Source organism: Tasmannia lanceolata, unplaced genomic scaffold (assembly GCF_043159265.1).
Source record: "Tasmannia lanceolata isolate RefF3 unplaced genomic scaffold, GAP_Taslan_0.1 ptg000012l, whole genome shotgun sequence".
Taxonomy (NCBI): Eukaryota; Viridiplantae; Streptophyta; class Magnoliopsida; order Canellales; family Winteraceae; genus Tasmannia; species Tasmannia lanceolata.
Genome location: NW_027518689.1, coordinates 40,513,883 through 40,535,989, shown reverse-complemented (window position 1 = coordinate 40,535,989; position 22,107 = coordinate 40,513,883). Strand labels below are relative to the sequence as shown.

The window sequence follows — 22,107 nt, the reverse complement described above, 5'->3', positions numbered from 1 at the left end:
GAAGGTATGAAATCTCAGGACTGAGCTGATATTTCAATATCCTCTGCTCATAACCCATAAATTGGCGGAGGTGGACTCTTGTGGGTACCAAGTTAACAGTAAGAATTCAAGCCACATTATTGTACATGAACCCTAATGACCCTATTTGGATTGCACGAATATTTTGGAAAAGTTGGAATATAAATAACTTTACCAAAATCTCCTACGGTGTTCTATCAGAAGAGAAATTAGGGAAAAGGATGATAGGGAAAGAGGGAAAGAGTGAGTTAATTCGAGGAAACTCAAGCCTCCAACGAGTTAATTCGAGGAAACTCAGCGTCCAATATGCTAATTGCATCTACATTATATAGAAATTAGGGGTACCAAAATAAGGAAACAGAAATCAGGATAATAGGAAAAAGAAAATAAGGAAACCTAATATAAGATAGCAATAACATAAATAAGGAAAGCATCTAAATAAGAAAATTTATTTCTAACAGATATCCCTCTAAATAGACCATAATCATAAAATTACCCTGTAAATTGTGGAGGAAGAGGTTTTCCACATTTTTTTCGGGTCAGAAATGTTTTCCTACAATCCAAACACGGTTTAGATCTAGTGATTGACCATAATCCGTCCATTTATTGGGCCACAACGTAAATAAGGTTGTGCCCCAAAATGTCATTTCCATAGCATGATCCTAACAGTCTGAAATATAGAGGAACTGCACAATATGAAAACCTCAATAGTTCGGAGAGAGCGAGAATATACAAAAAGAAAAGCTAAAAGAAGCAACAAGATCACATTAAGGGGGGAGAAAATCAAAAATCTCAAAAATCTCTTTCTAAGCCTCGGCCCTAGCCATCCTATCCGCATCCCCATTTGCCGTCCTCCGAATATTGCGAAAGGAAATGCTCGAAGAGCCAACAATATCACTTATCTCATTGAAGAAGGCTGTGAATCTCCAAGGGGGAGGGTGTGCTCCAGATAACTATCGAATGACATTTAAGGAGTACCCTTTGACCATCAGTTTATTAAAATCCTAACCCACAAGGAGCTTGATCCCTTTATGTGCCGCACACACTTCCGCCTCATTAGAATCAGCCAATCAATAGGGCCTGCAAATGCCCATCTCACAACTCCATCAGGTCCCTAAGTACGCACCCAATACCTGCCGGACCAGGATTTTTGAGGCTAGAACCGTCGAAGTTGAACTTCAAGAAGCCACTTGACGGAGGCTCCAAGCCTGAACAATTAAAGAATTACTCTCTGAGCTAAAACAGACCTCGTGCCAACCCTGCCAAAGATCATATGCAAAGACGGACCGAAAACTAGGAAGCGACTTAGCCCATAAGATAGTCAAAGCCAACACCTTAGTAAAAAAATAAGAAACACGCTCGGCTCTACCTCTAAAGATCCTGTCATTTCTTTCTTTCCACGCCACCAAAATAATCGCAAGGAAATAAATATTCCATAAGATCTTGCCTTTACTACGCCAAGGAACCAATTACCAACCTTCCAAATCTTCAATGAGATTCTTAGGGAAAACCCAAGAGATGCCGAATCTTTTCATGAGACCACTCCAAATCTCCCCAACCAAACTACAATGGATGAAAATATGATTTACAGATTCCCCAGTTTGGATACACAAAGCACAATTATCAACACACCTCATCTTCCACTTCCGCAGGAAGTCCACCGTTGGAATGTGATCTCGGATGGCCGCACATCCGAACATAATAACACGAGGAGCGGCATGGATCGACCACACCCTAGCAATATTAGGAGCTACAGGGCAAGCTATGAGGTGGGAGTAGAAGGATTTAGCGGAAAACACCCCTGACGAATTCCAGATCCATACCCATATATCAGAGCTATCACGCTTTAAATACGTCCTCTCTAAGAGATCAAATAGCTTGGCTACCGTTTGAAGTTCTGTGTCGAAGAAATTACGTCTGAAGTTCGGGATCCACACCACCCTATGACCCTATCCTCTCTCATTTCAAAACAATCTTTCACCAAAGCCAACTTTGAAGAAGAGACTGCAAACAAATCCCGGAGTAGGCCTTTCAAAGGACGATCAGAACACCACTTATCATGCCAAAAGCTCACACGATCCTCCAAATGGGCACTAAATAACCTACTTACATTGTGGCCCAACAAATTGACGGTTTGGATCATCCTATGGAGTGGGACGTACAATTCTTTCTGAAAAATACTGGACTATCACAGGCTTTCACTCGAATCACTCACAATCACACAAATTAGACAGACTCTAGGATTGGATGAGTGGCATGATTCGTGTGACCACAACAGATCCAAACCAAGTCCTATCAAACGAACGACTCAGATCAACGGGACCCACTACTTCCACCGATCATTCCCTCTCCATTTCGGACAAAATTTCCTTCTCAAGCCTCACGAGATAAACAAAAAGAACGGTCTCAGAACCCTAGATCGCTACAACTCCTTTCCTAGGGTTTTACATTTTTCAGCCGTGTTAGGGTTTCTGCATCGCAAAATTTCACCTTTTGTTTTTTACTTCAAGGTGCCGAATCCCACCTTGAAGCGATTTGCCAAACAGTTGGATGGATTTTGACGAGTACGATTATCTGGAAAAATCTGTGGAGAATTCCAAGGAGAAGAAAGACGGAGGTGAGAGAACACACAGAAGCTCTAGGCATCGTGATGAGGACGATAATGGCGGAAATACAGAGAGCAAGAGCAAAAGATCGAGGCAGGAAGGGCAGAATGGAGAGAGAAGAGAAGAGAGATCTTCACGTTCAGATCGGCGTGAGAAGGATCGTCATAGAAGTGGAAAAGATGTAGAAAGAGAGTATGATAGGGATAAGGATCGAGGTAGAGATAGAGATAGAGATCGAGAGAGGGAGAAGGAGAGAGAGAAGATGAAGGAGAGGGAGATTGAGAAGGAGAGGGAAAGAGAGAAGGAAAGGGAGAAGGAGAAAGAGAGATCGAGAAGAAGCGGAAGCCATTCGAAAAGGCATGAGAAGGATGGTGAGAGAGAAGTGGAGAGGGAAAAGAGTAGAGATAGGGAGCCTAGAGAAAGAGAACATGAGAATTTTGGCAGGGAGAGAGAGGGCAGGTAATTTTTCGTTCTTCGTAGTTTTTTAATTACTCCTCTTTTTTTGCCATTTAATGTGTTTTAAAAGGCTTCTAGTGATATGAGTTTTGATTAGGATGATGTTATGGTCTCACGTTTGTTTCGATTCAATTATGTTATGTTCATAGTTACCGGAAACTTTCTAGTTGGATGAGAAGCTTGCTTTGGAAGATAAATTCTTCTAGCTTCCAAAATTTAGTGGAAGTGTGCTTCTCACTCATTTTCTTTTTAATTAAGAGTACGCTTCTTATTTTAGTGATTTTTTTCATAAAAGAGCGTTTCCTACTTTTGATAATGATGAAGGAGCATAATCAAAACTTAAAAACTCATCTTTATTTTCAAATAAAACTCATGTGGATTTTTTCTGAAAAACTTCGCATTAAATCTACATGAATAAAACATATAAAATTATAAATCCCTAGAACTTGTAATTCTAATCAGTCGTGAGTTATTCTTTGCTACTTGTAATCCCTACCTATATTAACCCTTCCTTCCTAACATAATGAACCCTACTCTTTATATACAATTCGTGTTCCCTTCCAATTTGAGGCGTATTACATGCTTCATGTTAACTTCCAATGACGTTTTACACATGTTTCTTCTTTACTTTCTTTAGAGCTTTTCGCTTCCTGCAATTTTCTCTTTTTTTAGACCTCTCACTTCTCGCATCTGCTTCCCACAACATCGCTTCCTGCACCTGCTTTGCTGAAGATATCGATGAATCGGTCATCACTTTTCATTGAGGAATGCTAGGATTAAGCGGCTATAGAGCTGTTGAACCTACTCGGGTTCCTAGTGGTTATCAATCCGCCCAGCTGGCACTATTTAGCGACACAAAATCCATCTCTTTAACCATGGTCAATAAAGAATCCCTAAATAGTAGGTTTCCCTTGTCATTAGTTAATGATATTTAAAGCAGTTTTAATGCGCTGATAAATTTGCCCCAATCAAACCCATATTCACCAACACCGGAGACAAAAAAGGGAAAAAGAACTACAGTAGGATTTTCAGGTAACCCGGATGCCATGAATATGTGCCAAAAATGCTTCAAGAATTAGGTGTTCAATTATGTACCAGAACCGATTGGGATCCATGAGGAATCAGCACAAATAAGATTCTACTATTTTGTTAAGTAGATGGCTTCGAAGAGAAGATATTTTTTGAGTGGGTTGAGGACGAAGAACAATTTCCTTTGTATCTGTGTTGGGTGACTTTCTCGGTCTTTCCCCCTTTTTTGAATGAATTACAACTATTCAAAAAAAAGGAGGAAGGACAGTATCCGAGTGGGTTGAGGAGAATACCCTGATTAGTTTTTAGAGAGAGAGAGAGAGAGAGAGAGAGAGAGAGAGAGAGAGAGAGAGAGAGAGAGAGAGAGAGAGACGTTTGCATCAAATTATGGATATAAAATAAAGTAACCTTTTAATGGAGCTATTGAATGGTACAAAGGGCGCCGCCAAAGTTTACACATTGAGTGAAGGTTTTGACTACCATAAAATTTTGCAATAGTAGTCAAGCTAGTTCGTTGTCTTCTTTTCACAGTTGTTGTTTGGAATTGGTCCCTCCGTCAAATAGAGATGCATAAGGCCTTCCTCCACGGACAATTGAATGAAAAATTTTACATGACAATTCCACCTGATTTTTCTCGAAAGAAAGCATCAATTTTTTCATCTAAATAAGTCTATGAACTTTAACAAGCCTCTGAGAATTGGTTTTCCATGTTTGCCACTATATTCCAGGATGTTGGTTTTAAGAAATCCAAAGCAGATTATTCTCTATTTACTTCCATCCGTGGGTTTACAAGCATTGATTTAATATTGTCGTCACAAGCAACAATCATATATTTTATAATTGATGCTCTAAAGTGTTTCTTCACATTTGTTTCCCTATTAATTAAGCCTCATCCCATTGAAGCACTTTCTTGGCATTGAGGTTGCTTGATCCAATCAAGGAATCTTTCCCACTACCGGCTCCTACTATGATGCCATCATATTTTTAAATTTTTTGTAGGACTTGGCAAACTCCCCTAGACTTTATAATCGACAGTGCTTCCAGAGATCAACCATATGATCTATATAATCGACAGTGCTTCTGGAGATCAACCATATGATCCATACATGTCATTACTAAAGACTGCTGGGATTTTAGTCTTAATTGGATTTCCAAGAGAAATTAGACTCAGTCCTGCAAGCCTCAGTATGAGTACCTCCATAACTCTTGTAGCCAACTCTGTATTAGATGATTTACAGAGTCTAAATGACTTGTATAACCGTAAGGTAGGTAGGACCTATGTTTTTTGGATCCATATGTACAAGTAGTATGAGAGAGAGAGAGAGAGAGAGAGAGAGAGAGAGAGAGAGAGAGAGAGAGAGAGAGAGAGAGAGAGAGAGAGAGCGGCATTAGAGGCTGTAGATTTTTCCATTTAAACAACCGTGTATGAAAACCAATAGAACTTGTTTACAAAATCAAACCATCAGATTCAAATCTCTACGTGAAAGTTTGTCTTTCTTCACCTTCTTCTAGATTCTTAAACTTCTGTTCCTTTCAGTAGTCTTCTTCATTTGCACTCTATTTTTCAGTTATCATTTTTGGTAATTGGTTTTGAAGGATTTTGCGAATTTTTCGATAGGGAACTTACCATTGAAACTAACTTTAGAAAGAGAATGAGTAGTGCAAACAAAAAAAGGGAAACCTATTATTTAGGGATTCTTTATTAACCAATCATAGTTAAAGAGATGAATTTTGTATCGTTAAATAGTGCCAGCTGGGCGGATTGTTAACCACTAGGAACCCGAGTAAGTTTAAGTGGCTCTATAGCCGCTTGCTCCTAGCATTCCTCTTTTTCACAGATTGAGTTTGGAAGGTCTTTTGTGTTTTTTCCCTTGCAATGCGATATAGTGATGAGAAAGTGTTTTTAGACGAGCTATGCATCAAAATATTGCCCACAATATAATTTGTATTTGTAATTTTGTTCTTGGTTAATAAAGTCTAGGGGTGTCAACGCCTCAACGGGCCGGATCCACATGCTAAACAGATTTACAATTTAGCGGTGATAGGATCATATCTGGGTTTAGGATATTTGTATTTTTGTCAGACCCGTGATTGAATCCAACCCATTGACATTTCTAATAAAGTGTTATTTATAACAGAAAGAAATATAAATGTCTTTGATATTTATTGGCTCCCATTTTGCCATTCTCTTGTTTCCTAAATTAGTTTTTCCTGATAAAAAACCTCAAAAATTAATATCTCCTAAGATTTTCCCTAGCTAGAGTATACCAAGATTGATATTTTTCACTATGATTTGCGTAGGCCTCATTGGTGGGAGTTGCAAGACCTGAATTTCAGATGTAATTTCTGAGGACTCCAGGGTGACTAAATGAGTTCTCTTTTTGAATCGATTGCAGATAACCTTTTAATTTGTGAAGTTTATCATCTCAGTTCTTAACCTTTCACTTTTTCTACAGTTTAACTTCTGATGTATGTCTGTCAAGATCTGATGATATGATCATGTGGGAGTGCTTCCTTGCAACCAGTATCTTATGATCTTTCTTCATGTTCATTTTTTTAATCTTGAACCTTGATATTGCCTAATAGTGTCAATGCATCATTTTGCAAGTACTGCTTTCCTGGATATCTGCTTATATAATTTCAATATTTTTTTTCAGGAGATTTAAGGACAAGAGAGAAGTGGTGGAGCCTGAAGCGGATCCAGAAAGGGATCAGAGGACTGTTTTTGCTTACCAGGTGTGATGGTGTCATCAATCTATGTTTTAGTGTAAATCATTAGTGTGATATATGTTCTTCAATTATCATATTTGCATCTCATAATTATTTGTTGTTACCGATTGTAATTGATTTTTACGTGGCAGATGCCCTTGAAGGCAAATGAGAAAGATGTTTACGAGTTCTTCTCAAAAGCGGGCAAGGTTAGTGGGATGATGCTACTTGTTCTTATCATTTGTTAGTGCATATGGATAATTTTATTTGGTTTCTCTATTGTTTAGGTTTAATTGCATACGTTGATATTCCTGTTTCATATAATCACAGGTATGGTGTTTCATGTATTGTCATCATACAGTGTATCTTGATTGCCCATTTTGTTGTTTGAGGGTTTCATTACTTCTTGTAGCGTCTCTGAATGGTATCTCATGCATCAAAAGTGTTAACTTGTCAACATATTTAATGAATGGTATTTAATGTTCTCCTTTTCTTCATGTATCTCATGCATCAAGAGTGTTAACAATATGAATGGTATCTCATGAGCAACGTATTTCATGAATGGTATCTCATGCTCAAGTTAACAGTTAACACTCTGAATGGTATTTTATGCACCAAGAGTGTTAACAGTATGAATGCATACTATTCATGTTCTCCCTTTCTTCATACAGCTCATGGTCTTTTAACAGTTAAAGTTGTGTTTTTCAGGTGAGGGATGTGCGCCTGATTATGGACCGGAATTCAAGGCGGTCAAAAGGGGTTGGGTAAGCGACTTTGTTGTTCTAGAATTATATATTCATGCACTTGCATTTTCTTTAAGTGTCTGCCTGTTCTTTTTTTGGTTGATTTAAGTGGAACTGATTCTCATATAAACAAAACATAAATCTTTTCCAATTGGAAGCTAACTCTTCCCACATGATCACATGATCCTTACATAAATTATATGCATAGTTCTATTGTATCTATATCTACGTGTGAATGTAAGTATTATCCACACTCATGGGAGTGCTTGCTTGCAACCAGTATCCTATGATCCTATTCATGTTCAATTTTATTTTCTTGATATTGCCTAATAGTGTCAATGCATCACTTTGTGAGTATTACGAAAGGAGGGTGGATAACTGGATATGTGCCTTTCTTGTTCTAGAATTATGTGCACTTGCCTTTGCTGGAAGTGTCTGCCTGTTCAATTTTTCCTTGTGGATTTAAGTCTAACTCGTTCTCTTAAATGTAAGCAAAGCATAATTAATGACAAGGGTTGATGGAATAAATTTTTTTGAACTCATTTTTCTCCCCTTTATGCTTCATGATCATGGTCAATGGTATGTCCTTGGGTAAATACTTTTTATCCTATCCATAACATTTTTTCTTACACATAACTGAGGCTCTTCTTCAGTATATCCCTCATTTTGTGAACTCTCCTTGCTTCTTTTATTGACTGAAAGTGGCGCTTTGAATGCTGTCATCCTTCACATGTGTCTTTTTGTTCTGGTCTTTAATAGTAATGTTACTAATGATAGTTCTGATTGCCTTGCCACTGCATTTTTGCTCTTGATGTTTCCTCTTTTGCCATTGTTGGTGGAAATCCACCCATATTTCCTTCATTTAGGGGCTTTGTTTCTTTGTATTTCGTTAGTAAATTTTACCAATTTTGCCGCAAGTCCTTGCTATTGTGCCCAAAAGGAAACTTGCAGCAATCAAATTAGCTCAATGGATGAGTTAATTTCTAATTATAATAAGTGAAGTATTTAGGGATGCCCTCAATGTATGAATTTCTAGGAGTATACTTGAATGTCTCCTAGGCATGGAGATGCAACTTTCATGGTGGTAGGCTGGCTAATATAGGACAAAGAGTGCTGATATGCATGAAGGGACTGCTTTTTTCTACATGGCTATTATTTTCTTGGGCCTAGTGGCTCATGCTCTTTCTCGTTGTTGTAATTGATAAAAAAAACCTCTCTGATTTTACATTCTTTACTTGGTCGTGGATAGTCTGTAATATTCAATATTGTTCTTTTTTGTGTGTGTCAATGATGTTGTGATGATGTCACAGGCATTGAAAGAGAAACCAGATTTTAGCCCCTGGGTACTTGTGGATTTTGTTTTTTCATTTGGCCTTCTAAATGTCATTTTCTGTTGCATGTTAATAATCCTATTGTGTACTGTTCAAAAAAAAAAAAATCTTATTGTGACCCATTTTAATGGCGTTGCAGGTATATTGAGTTTTATGATGCAATGTCCGTGCCAATGGCAATAGCTCTCTCTGGCCACCTCCTTCTTGGTCAGCCTGTAATGGTTAAACCTTCAGAGGCTGAAAAAAATCTTGTGCAGTCAACTGCATCTGTCGGTGGTTCAGTAGCCGGTCCATATGCAGGGGTTGCTAGGAAACTCTATGTTGGGAATCTACATTTCAACATGACAGAAGATCAACTTCGCCAGGTAAACCGTAATGGAAGTTTTATTTATTTATATTATTGATAAATATAATATTTATATATTTTAAATCAGGTGAACTGACTTGTAGTTTATATAAATAGGAATTCTTCATACAGACTTTTATCTCGGTTTCTTCTGCTACTGGGTATGATTTATTTCTATGAATATTTTTTGTTGCATGCACTTTTGTGTGAGATTTTTCTTAAAACAGTTTTTGAACTGAATGAAATCTGTCTGTGACTCTGTATAGTGGAAATTGTTCCCTTCCTGGTTCAGATTAGGTGGCATTTATTAGAACACTGCACAGAAAGTTAATGCTAGAGGAATTACACTTTATTGTTGTTGATTTTTTTTTATGATGGACATTTCTTGTAATTATGCAGGTACTTTTACATCCTTCCTATGGAGGTCTGCTAAAAATTAATAGTGAATTGGTTAATCTTTTTAGTTACAGAAGGTGAAATAAATGTTTGGCCTTTTCTCTTTTGATAAAAGCTCATAGATGTTTTGCATTAATATTTAAATCAATCGTGCAAAGCCAATTTAGGAGTGTTAGATAAGGTCACAAGGTTCTTCTAGCATTGTGTAGATTTGAAATGAATAAACCAATGTTTCAAAATACGGATGTGGACCGTGCAAATCCTAGTCGACTGAGTGTGGCACGTTAAGTACTTGGTTGATGCGGTCATACCTCGAGAGAGTCAGAGGATTTTTGATTGACTTGGTAGAGAAAACACAGACTTGGACACGAACTCGGACAAGGGGAGTTGACTCAGGCGAGTCAGCGATTTGATCCCGGGAGTTTTGAAACAGTAAAATAAACAATTGCATATGCGACTAAATTGCATGTCATATCCATGCACAACACTTTACAGCTAAGTGTCAAAGCCATGTCGATGTTCTACTAATCATTCAAGAATTTAAAAATAACCATGTCCTACAACTTGTACTAGGTACTGTAGAATATTATAAAGCCTTTAAATGTGGACGTGGTTTTAGTTAGTCTTAGTAGTTAAAATTCTTGGTAGGAAATATCATGGAGGTTCTATTTTTAGCTGCAAGTTATTAGCTAATATGATATATCGCTTTTTCTGTAGCTCGTATAAATTTATAAGGCATTTGTTGGGGCAATGTTTTAATGGGTGAAAGCTTGCTCCATGGGGCAATTTTTTAATGGGTGAAAGCTTGCTCCATGGGATTGAATGGGTTTTGTTCTTTGTCTCTTTCAATTGAATTATCCCAATCACCTTTTTTGTGTCATATGATAATAATTCAAGCAAGCTATAGATGTGGAACTTATTCTAGCCTTTATTGCTTGGAGCATATGAGTTCAATTTTGGAAAACCTTTCTTTCATTGCACCCTAAACTTCAGTGTCCAAAGTTTTCATTATGCAATTGCAAACATTGAAAAGAGTGGAACATGCACATCTACTCCAACAAATACTGATATTGGTTTGAAGTTTATTCAATGGTGAAATGGAAAGTTCACATTTGATATCAAGAATTAATAAGAAGACGGTTTGTGGAAGCAAGCTAAAGGTAGGGAGTGAAGGATCCGAAAGGAACTTCAAGAAATGTAGGATTGAGAATTTGGAGGACAATCGATTGGTTGATGGAGTCCCTCTAATCGCAACATTAGGCTTTTAGGGTACTTTTCGGTGATAATATCAGGTTTTGTGAGGACGTGTGTGGTGAGGTGCCCTTCAAAGTTCCCATAAGTTATTGTTAAGAGTGGAAGAGATAAAGGTGCCTAGGTTTTCAAGTTTTATGGTAGGGATGGGTTGGGGAGTAGTGTGGATAATAGAGGGTAATTATTCTGTCGGCGCCAATAATATAGCAGATGCTCTAATTAGGTAATGAGCGGGGTGTGTGCGTCTCATAATAGTAATAATATAGGAAGTAGAGATGAATAGCTAAATGCCAAATATAAATATTACAAAAGTAAAGCAATTCTGAAATTGTTCATATATATTCTTAAATCTATCATCTCCCAGTCCTCATCCTCAGGCCACTCCCACTTGTCCTCATCATAATCTCCGCCACTACCAGTTCCGGCATCAGCATCGATGGCCTTGTACTCTCCCCCGTCTACGAAAACAATACGTTCTACAAATTACCAACCTAGCTCATCTGTGATGAGAACGAAAAGATCTTCCTCTGCTACTCATGCGATAACATCAATGTTTTCGAGGCTTGATGGTTTCAGCGGTGTTTGATCTCCTTTACATTTCATTGCAAAATAATAGAAATTCCAAGTCGCGAGATAGGTAATCGTATGTTAAAAGTACTTCGCTACATAATTTTCAAAAAAAAAAAAAAGTACTTCGCTACAAAAATATACCTTTATCAAAACTTCAAGTTGTAGTGGTCGAACATTAAAATATTCAATCTCTGATACTCTAGCATGTCCTCATCTCAAAGTGGATGTATTTGAAAGTACTCCATTTATTTTTGCACGCTACCTTACTACAAGTTTGACTAAGTGTATGACCTGCTAAGCCTTACAGTTTTAGGACATCATTACCAAACCACGTCCATCATGCCTACAATTATAAAGTTGGCTTAGTCAGCAATGGCTCTTTAGAATTTCAAATCAAATGAAAGCGTAACATTAATAAATAATAATTAATGATAAAAATTACTTGCTTATTTTCTGTTTGTTGGGGAATGCCATAGCCATGACAAGGTCACTCAAGCGAATCTAGATGGGCATATAGTGATACGTACAATAAGCTTTTGGTGATCTCTCTATGCCCGAAGAAGGTGGTGCTGAAAAATAATGCCCGTTTAAGGAAGTATCTCGCTGCATGAAGGGGGTTGTGAAGCTACTCATCTCATACTTTATAAATAACTCCTAGATGGGCATATAATCTGGCTTCTTCCTCAATCTTTCTCTTATGGCTTTCTTGGCCTTATCCATGGCCTTATACAAATATCTCATGGAAGGTTAGCCTTGGTGATCTACCAAGCGAGACACTCTCACCAAAGACACACCGATACTCAAAATTAATCCATGGCTGGACTAGAGAGAATTACCAAACAGTGTTACAACAATTTCTTGTCTGAGCTCATGTCTGACATACTTTTTTTTTATGACGCAGGGTGTCCCCACCCCCTTCGGGAGTAGGACTATCCCCATATGGATGCACATAGTGGCCCACAAACCACGTGCATCAGGGTAAGTCCGGGTGGGATTCGAACACTCGTCTCTGGGGAGCAAACCCGTGACTTTATGCCGAAGAGCCAACACCAGTTTGGGCCATGTCTGACATACTTGCCACATATTCACCAGACAACCATATATTGGAGAGCTTTTTAATGGGTCCCAAGTTTCTGTATGGCAATGATGCCAACACATACAACAAATGCAAAAGAAGAAGAAAAAATCTATATTGGAAAAATATATGATAAGCTATTTTGGTTGTACTTTTTTGGTATGTAACTTCCTTCCATGCCCTTTAGCAGCTTGTTTGTCTACAAAATTCAGACATCCCAAAAAGGAAAGCTCTCTTCATTATCAATATATGAAAAGAAAGTATATTAAATTAATTGAAACCAGATCAAAATCACAAGCGAAAAAACTGACATAGGAAAAATCGGAAAGGAAGTTTAATTGAGTGTCATTGGATAGCACAGAAAGGAAAGCTGCTACAGAAGAAGCTGCTACAGAAGAAAATGGATTTTTTTTAATATTAGAAAAAAGAAAAAGCAAGAATAGAGAATGGTATGCAAGTGGTCGATGGGTTCTTTTGGTGAGCTCTTCTTCCAGAGTGCTTGTACTGTGAATCCGTGGAGAAGGAAAGATGGATTGCAGGACACAAAACCTTGATCTTCACGAGGGAGGAGAAAGAGAATGGGATTGTATAACTACTCCAATGAAGGATTCAACAGTCTGAGCTGATGTTGAGTTGCGGGAGTTGCGAAATCCGTCACTTTGACCCATTTTTTTTGGTCAGCTGAAGTCACTCGTCTTGCTGTCCTTATCCAGCTTCTCTGCTTTTGGTCACAATGAAAACCATTGTCCTTGAGTGCTAAAGCCTCTTTACATCAGCATCATTGGTGTTATCCATATGGGAATGCTGAGCACTGGTATGAGAGACAAGTGAGTTGTCATAGAAAATTTGTCATATTGAAAAGGTAAAGAGCGTCTTATATCAGAAAACAACAAGAAAGAAGTGCAACCCAATTGTGTTTAGATGGCCAAGTTGGTCTAAGGCGCTAGATTAAGGTTCTGGTCCGAAAGGGCGTGGGTTCAAAACCCACTCTGAGCATGAAAGTAATACCTTGTTTTTTCTTTCAAAAAAAAAGAGGAAAGAGGTACAAACCTTGTAGAAAACACAGGCGCCATTATGAGTTTTCTTGGGGAACTACATATGCTCATTTTTCTAATCACATGAGGGAGAAATGAAAGAAAAAAGGAATCCTGGAGGTAAGGTTTGGATTATGCTATGCAACATTATGTTTTGCAGAGTTTAAATTGCGAAAAAAAAAAATCCATAATATGCGGTAAGGAGTGGAACCCAAATTTCATGCTACTCCCCTAGTAGATCTTTCCTCTTATTGTGCCCAACAACATTGGGTTTTCTTTCTTCTGTTATGAGCTCTCCCTTGCAAAGATTGAAGAGGGTTCTCAACAAACCATTCCTAATCTGAGGGTCTGATAAGTGCACAAACACATTTCCCATGTGGTGAGTGTGGACACCCTTCAGATATGTCACCTTTTCTCTTTACTAATATTTTTGGCCTCTACAACATTCAAATTTGATGATTATGGTTCTGGTTTCTTGTCAAGGGACCTAACAAATATTGGAATACTACTGCCCCCACTTTTATTATGAACTTGTTGACTTTAAAAGAATTAAGTAATGGGCATGTTGCTTAGATTACTAAAAATACCATTGTGCACTAATTTGAGAATAAATAACTGCAAACTGTATATGTATCTTAAGCAAGGACACAAAGCAATGAATGAGAACTTGCAACTGGAACTGACTTCCTATATACACCATTTCCAACTGCCTTGAGAATGCAAACTTGTAGGCACAGTATCACTCTTACAAAAGTAATGTTTACTCACATAATATGTCCAAGTTTCTTTATACTTCCCTTTCGATGAGTACATATAAACCTGACTGTAACTGGCTATCCTGCCTTTATGTATCTACAATTTATACTGGCAGTTCATTCTCTGTCTAAATCATAGTTGCCTTCCTGAGGTTTCCGTACTGATCTTTCTTGTTGCCTCGTGTCATTGCACACACTTAATTTTGTGATGGGTATTTAGGTGTTTGAACCTTTTGGGCCCGTGGAGCTTGTGCAATTGCCACTGGACCTGGAAACAGGGCAATGCAAAGGTTTTGGGTTTGTTCAAGTGAGTATAAATTCAAATGTTCAGATACATTCTTCTTGGTTATTTTCTAATTTTCTGTTTTTATTTTTCAGTTTGCTCAGCTTGAGCATGCAAAGGCAGCTCAAAGTTTGAATGGAAAACTCGAAATTGCTGGTCGGGTCATCAAGGTATGTGTTTACCAGTTTCAAACTTTTACAGTTTTGCCTCTACTTCTATAATAGTTGTGTATTGATTGTTTTATTGGTGTTTCTACTTCTGCTACTATGGCTGTTCTAGTCAAGGTTTGAAATTTCGGGGTAAATCTTTTTAATTTCGGCCAAAATTTTTAAATTTCGTTCCCGGCAGAAATCCGAAATTTCGTTATTTCGGCCAGAATTTAAAACCATGGTTCTAGTTTTTGTTGTTTTCTGCTGATGTCTACAGTAGGAATTCTAGCTTTCTGATTGTTTTTATTGTCGTTACCTTATTCCTTTGTTTTGGTTGCTATACAGGTGTCTGCTGTGACAGATCATGTTGGAGTGCAGGACGCTGGATCAAATGCTGCTGACTTTGATGATGATGATGGAGGTGGCTTGGTAAGTTAAAATAGAGTTATTCTAAACTGAAGGGTGCCCTTGCAGAAATGGGGTGAAAGGGTGCCCCCATCGGCTGGTGGTTATACATTTAATGCACTTTGACTTTTAGCCATTATAAATGCACATCTGCTGGGGGCACCCTTTCCTCCCATTTTTGCACGGGCGCCCTTCTGTCTAGAATACCTTGTTAAAATATGCTTGATTAATTAAATTGATGCATGTGTATTCATTTTATGGTTGTGATATTTAGGTGATGAGCTCATTGTAATTGTAATAGTTATAATTCTTGCCTTTAGTAGAAGAATAAGTGCACTTTAGGTTAGAAAAATTATTGTGTTAGTTTATTTTCCAGCAGGATATAAAGCTAAGATAATGAAAAAGACTGATCAACGATGATTTTAATGTTGACATGGAAACCTAGTAGCCAGAGCGAAGCTCAATGCCTAATGTGCTATATTAAGATGGAACAAGCATATTTGAAGTTTAGAATACTCATAATCAAGTACAACTACTGTTGAAGATATTTAGATAGGGCCCACTAAACATACTGCATGTTTTTTTATATTCATTAGTGTGCGATATTTGAGTTCCATTATCCAAATCGAAAAAAATGCTTGAGTTCAGGATAAACCCCTGCATATTTAGCACCCTATGATTCCACCAAGAATGGAACACTTCAAAAAATACCAAAATGCTGGGAAGATGCAAAACCGAAATCCTTAATAATTGTTCTGGAAACTTCTTAGGAGAACTTGCTAACTTGTCTTGATTCTTCCATGCAGTCTTTAAATGCTCGCTCCAGAGCCATGCTTATGCAGAAATTGGATCGCACTGGTATTGCCACAAGGTCTGTTTCTGTTACTGTCAATCTCCATTTTTGTCCTTAAATTAATCTAATAATAAAACTATTTCAAAAAAGAAAAAAATCTAATAAAACTGAAATATAGCCACATTATGCAGTATTGCAGGATCTCTCGGAGTGCCTGGGCTCAATAGTTCGGCTCCAAATCCACAGGCTGTCGGTCTTCCTATGAATGGACAGGCTCTTGTACCTGCCTCAGCTCTGCCGGGACTTGTTGTCACTTCCCCAGTAGTTGAACCTGTTGGGGATCCAACTGAGTGCTTGCTATTGAAGAATATGTTTGATCCCAGCAGTGAGGTTTGTGACATTCTTTGTTTATTCGTGCCCTCTTATCCATGGATTAACTGAGCTCCAAAGCTATTTTGCAGGCGGAACCAGATTTTGATTTGGATATCAAAGAGGAAGTGCAAGAAGAGTGTTCCAATTTTGGCCCCGTGAAGCATATTTATGTGGACAAGTGAGTCGTTCATTTCATTTTGCTCTGTTTGAACATTGAAGTTTAAAATTCAATCTTATGCCCATGTTTTAGTTTTGATCTAATATAGATCATTTAGTTTACTCTTCATTTTCATAATAGTAAGTCTCTTTTTGACATAATATTATAGGACTATGCTATAAATGTTAGTTTGGAGGATCGAACCAATCTCAGTCCTATGTGAAAGTTGATCTCCTTTTGAACCTGTACTTATTGGGCCCATTTAAAGGATTAATTAATTGAGATAATGTTGTGACTTACAAAATATGCCAAATTCTCTCACAAGCTGCTGATACATTTTACAGGCACAGCGCTGGCTATGTGTACTTGCGGTTTGAAAACGTGGCAGCAGCAGTCGGTGCTCAACGTGCAATGCATATGCGGTGGTTTGCACGCAGATTGATCTCAGCCACATTTATGGTATTGTGGTTCTGCCAATGTTCTAAATACCTTTGCTCTATTTACTTCTGTTAGACGTACTGTTGGAGTGAAAGGAGATAGATATCTAATGCATGGGCCAAGAAAAACTTGAACTACTGCAGTTCAAGTTTTTTTGGACTGACCTTCAATTTATAATAATATCAGCCATAGTCATATCATTTCCCTCTAAATTGTGGAAAAGAAATCTTTTCCAAATAAAAAAAAATTCCACAAGAAATATTTTCCTGCAATCCAAACAGAGCTTTAAGTCAACTTGGACTTGCACGAGTCAACTTCTCTAGGGTCCATTACAGCTTACTTTGTAGACTTGATTTTTACTCGTCGTCGTATGGAAAACTGATCTTAGACTTGAAAGAAACAAAATCTTCAGTATACCTTAAAGGACCAACCCCTATTTGCTTGAATCAAGAGACCCATCAATTCAGGTCTTAGAATGTGTTACCATAACATTGTTTTTTTTTGTGTGTGCAGCGCCGGCATGACTACGATGCCAAATTTCAGTCTGGTGTTTAAGCTGCTGTTCTAATTCAGTCATAACTTATTTGGGAAGTGGCTTTAAAAGTTTTGGATTTACCTATCAATTGGGCGGAATACAGATGGACATGTCTACATTTTAAAGGTATAGAATTTCAGAAAATGTACAATTGCAAATTTTCACCATATCACTTCTCATGTGCGATGAGGGGGTGAGCATGGCACTTCTCTGTATTTTTCTCACTAGAATTTCTTTGCAACTGAAATTGGTATTTGTTATTTCTATTTAAGGTCAGGATATTGCTTCATTTATTTGTACTTTTCTCCTGAGTATGCTAGGATCAAGATATCACAAATTAACTGGGTAAAACGCACGTCATTTTGACCTCATAGACCGCAGGAATATTGTCAAAAGTCGCACGAGGCTTCGTAGTTCAATGTGAGATCCATAGCGACAGAGATAGATGTAAAGGAAAAAAAAAATCTCTTTCCATAGAGAAACTGAATTCCCTGTAGCTCAATTTCTCAGAGAGGGTTCTCTTGGAGAAATATCTCTGTTGTTTGGTTGACATTCTTCCAGTTTCTGAGATCATGAATATTCTTGGCTTTTAGCTTGTATTTTGACAAAAGGAGTTGGTTCTTCCGGTGATCAGTTTTAGGCATGGAATCTGTTCTTCGGATTGATGCAATTATCTACAGATAAGTGATTTCTACTATCCTCACGCCACGTGGCATGAAGATTGTTCTGCCATTTTCATGAAGAAAAATGCCAAAAATTAAGGGAAAGATTGCTGGCGTGTTAAGTTGCTATTTGTTCGGTTCCACTTTAAGTTCCCTACTCTGGTTTACATACCATTACTCTATAATCAATCATATTTTCGGTGAGGTTTTTTGCTTGCATGTTTTCAGGCTTTTCTTGCCCTCTCCTCACTCAGCCCCTCTCGTGTCTATCCCTGTCCCACCCTTACCATTGGGTAAGCTAATACTCCAGTATGCCCTTAATTTTGAGTCCAATAATCAGTTCTGCACAAAATCTAAATCGAACAGGGCCTAAAGGGCAGGTTTGGGGATTTTTTGTCATGTTAAACTGACGCCTCCCAAGTGGTGAGAGGGTGGTTGGCGGGTGAAGTGGCTAAAAATAGGAACAAAAACACGAGAAACTAGTGTCTCCAAGTGGTGAGAAGAGGCTTAAAACCTAGGGGTGCAACTCAGGTTGGGTTCAACTTGAAAAATAGTCTCGTCAGGTCGGGTTTTCCCAACCCGGGTTGAGTTCGAGTAGGGTTTGGGCAACCTGACCCAAGTGAAACCTGACCCTTATGAAATTTTTTATTTTTTAAGCTTAAAAGCTCAAGTTGGGTCGGGTCAGGCTGGGAAAAAGGGTTCCTCCGGTCGGGGTCGAACCTAGTCAGGTTGGAAATCGAATCCGGTCGGGTTCAGGTTGGAAAAAGGGTTCCTCAGGTCGGGTCGGGTTGGCCTCAACCTGACCCAACCCGAGTTGCACCCCTATAAAAATCACGAAACAAAAATGTCTCCTAAAAACACAAGAAGGAGAATGGGCTGCCAAAGAACCATAATCTAACTCGATGATGTCCATTCATAAGCATGCATAAAACAGAGACAAGGGCAAAACTTCTTTAGGAAAGTACACCTCATAGTTTTTATTTTTATTTTTTTAAGATCATTTATACTATGAAGAATACATTTGGGACCAGGAGTTCCAACTGGCATTACATAGTATCGCAAAAGCTGGCCAGGGCATGGCCCAGACTTAACCAAAAAAGGAAAAAACTGGATTCTTTCTCCTGTCTGGGATCAAATCGAAAAGAAGACTTTCTCCGCAAATGCCTAGCCAACTGCCCTATACTACGATAATTCCAACCTACGTTCATTTTTTCCTCCAAAAACCTAGAACTTCCTTAGCAGCAACACCTCACATTCTTTTACTAATAGCATAGTGGAATGATCCAGACAAGAGAACCAAAACTAAGCGAGAGATCATGGTCTCTCAAGCCGTAATTTGGTCAAAACCTTACATAGCCAAGCTAGATGCATACAGTTTATGGGACAAATACTACTGCTATTATTTCAATCTACAACCTAAATTCTACTCACCGAACCCATTCTTCACTTGTAGAAAGCGGACAATAATTCCAGAAGGACTCTTTTCTCTCCTATCCATCCCCCTTTTCTGTCTATAATTTTTTCCTTGTAATGGGTCCTGTCATTTTCCGAGACCTAACTTATCTCCCATACAAGTGCCACTGCCAAGAATTTCTCCTGAACAGTGTAACAAAGCTCCGGTTACAACCAAGACCACAGGGATTTCTATCTTCCTGTGCATCAACACCTAAGGTAGTCTCCTCAAAATGCCAAAAATTTCCCCCAACCACTCCGAATGCCCAAATTCTACATAAAGGTACTGATCCATAAAACCGGTTTGAAAAGACCCATAGGGTGAACTAACCTCAAAAACCTAAAAACTCTTGTACATATCTATAAAAATAGCCCCCTAATTACCTAGATCCCCTTCCCCGTTCTTAAAAGCCTCTTTCTCCTCTTTCTCTTTCAAGTCCCTTGGAGTCATAGACTCAAACATTGCCTTCGTTGCTACCAAATTCTCCTCATACTCTATCCCGAAAACATCTTCAATAAATAACATGTCATCGAACTCTTCCGATAGGTATCCTCGATCCTCCGGTAGTCCTGAACCATCTTCCACCATTTTTCCTTTTTCCTTTGATGTCCTCCTCCGGATGGAAGCGCTCCCGGACTAGTTGGCTAACCTCCAGATTCAGCGAGTCACGAGTGATTGGTTCCTCAAGTGGCCCCGCCTTCGATTTTTCCAATCTCTGAATTTCTGCCACCTTCTCCTCTTCCCAACGAATCCGGCGGAACAACCTTTCCTCTTCCAGGGCTTCCTTGAAGTAGGGGAGATTGAAGAGAGGCGCGCAAGTGTCCTGGACATCATTCTTTCCTAATAAACTGGTGGAGTCCTCGTTATTACCCCTAGCATCCGAATTGAACTGCTTCTATTGTTTCTTTAAAATACTCAGAGAAATTTCTCTGGGAGTAGGGGATTCCTTTCTGGCCAATTGCTCATTATATTCCAATTCTTCAGTAAGTCTAAATCATCTACTTCAAAGGCAAAATCCTGACTAGACTTCATTTTCCTAACGTGATTCCCTTCATCGTCCGACATAACTGTAGTGGAAGGGTTATCAACTTCTTGTAAAAAGTTTTGAACTTAATCTACAAAACTACTTTTCTTGATCTCCTCTTTTTTTATACGACCAAGAATCTTTTAAAGAAAGAGAAACCACCTCTAGTGGCCAAAAAACGAGCCTCATAATTCAAATTTCTACGCATGGGCCCATCCTGCCGCTTGTGATCCCGAGATGGATTGGCATGATCCTCCTTCCCATATCCGACATTACTTTTCGAATTCCCCGCCTTTCGTTTTTTGCATTTATTCTCATTCGAAAATCTATTTTTTAATTTGAACACCCTTTTGTCTTCCGCCGACTTCAACATAAAGCTGTAAGCGAGATCTTTACGATTGGCTTTACCCAGAACGCCAAGTGTTTCAGCATTTAAGGTTTTCTGAGAAACCCCTTTTCCATGCCATCCCATCGATCCTTGTACTAATGCTTTTCTACAACCTGACTTCCCAGACGACTTTTTAAGGGGTGAGTCGGAAGGCGCTACAAGGGCCGATTCAAAAATCACAGGGGGACCCACCAACAACTCTCTGCCACTTGACACTGTTACCATCGGAATTAACAAAAGAATTTCTAGCTTTTTCCATCGGAGCAGCCAACTCCGGCGACTCCTTACCGGCGGCCTAGATTTCATGCCTATCAAAAAATACAGAATTCTTAACACTAAAGTCCCTCACCATCGACAAGTCCATGCTATTAAGGCACTCCACGTCTACCGCCTTAACTTTTACAGAGTAAATGCTAGAATCAACCCGGAGGTTGATAAATGAGCGTAAAGAACTCCAAAGCGGTGTGAGGACCAGTGCAGAAGCATAAGCCAGCAGTGGTCATGGTTGCCAAATAATTGGGTCTGAGAAACATGACCCAAATACTGACCAAGGGCCTCAACAGTAGATATGGACCAAGCATGGAGAGGGATGTCATAAAACCTGATTCCAACAATTCTGGCGCCAGTATTAAAAGCCGGAACCCAAGGCTAGATGGATGAAAGAAACCCTCCCAGAGCATCCCCGCCATGCCTGAGGATAGATGTGGCCTGGGAGTCGGATTCAAAACCAAACAGAATAGCCAATGAACTGATGGATAAAAGGTTTATTCAAGTAAGGAAGGTCCCAACACCGCTTGGCCCAAACCCAGATATCCTCCAAAAGCCATGCATTATTCTTCAAGATCCCAATAAGCCATCTTTTGAGAATCCTCTTTTGCTCTACAACCAACTCAGACGATACATCGATCACCGAGTGACCATCCTAAATTTCAGCACCCAGAGGATTGGCTAGCTTTGGCTTCCATACTTTGGCCGGAGTAGATTTACTCTTTGGCCCGAAGCATTTTCTACAGGAGCTGCGCGACCCAAAATTTCTGGCAATGCAGACACATCCAGTCGCTTCCGTTTGATGGCCCATGCCTGTTAAACCCAGTGGTTCTTCTACCAGGGACCTTTCGGGCACCAAAAT

At 38.8% G+C, this 22,107-nt stretch overlaps 1 protein-coding gene and 1 non-coding gene across 3 annotated transcripts; both read left to right on the top strand.

Moving 5' to 3' along the window:
- The first annotated feature begins 2,320 nt into the window (after nt 1–2,320).
- LOC143888214 (uncharacterized) lies at nt 2,321–17,740 on the top strand. 2 transcript variants are annotated; one of them, XM_077392571.1, is made up of 13 exons: nt 2,321–3,083; nt 6,767–6,845; nt 6,971–7,027; nt 7,527–7,582; nt 9,032–9,257; nt 14,540–14,626; nt 14,698–14,772; nt 15,097–15,180; nt 15,963–16,027; nt 16,141–16,339; nt 16,411–16,499; nt 16,823–16,937; nt 17,430–17,740. In XM_077392571.1, the coding sequence occupies exons 1-13, from the start codon at nt 2,569–2,571 to the stop codon at nt 17,469–17,471; spliced, it is 1,689 nt and encodes a 562-aa protein (XP_077248686.1). In that variant the 5' UTR covers nt 2,321–2,568; the 3' UTR covers nt 17,472–17,740. The 2 variants fall into 2 exon arrangements, with proteins under 2 accessions (XP_077248686.1, XP_077248687.1); XM_077392572.1 differs by lacking the exon at nt 2,321–3,083 and adding an exon at nt 6,569–6,610.
- Nucleotides 13,446–13,526, top strand: TRNAL-AAG (transfer RNA leucine (anticodon AAG)). The gene has a single exon. It is a non-coding gene; the product is annotated as a tRNA-Leu (tRNA).
- Nucleotides 17,741–22,107: the final 4,367 nt, after the last annotated feature.

What these genes read in the sequence shown, in the direction of transcription:
- LOC143888214 (XM_077392571.1), top strand. Translation starts at nt 2,569, where the DNA reads ATGGATTTTGACGAGTACGATTATCTGGAAAAATCTGTGGAGAATTCC. An exon ending in CAGAAGATCAACTTCGCCAG is followed by an intron (nt 9,258 to 14,539) that starts GTAAACCGTAAT and finishes ATGGGTATTTAG; the next exon opens with GTGTTTGAACCTTTTGGGCC. An exon ending in CGCACTGGTATTGCCACAAG is followed by an intron (nt 16,028 to 16,140) that starts GTCTGTTTCTGT and finishes CACATTATGCAG; the next exon opens with TATTGCAGGATCTCTCGGAG.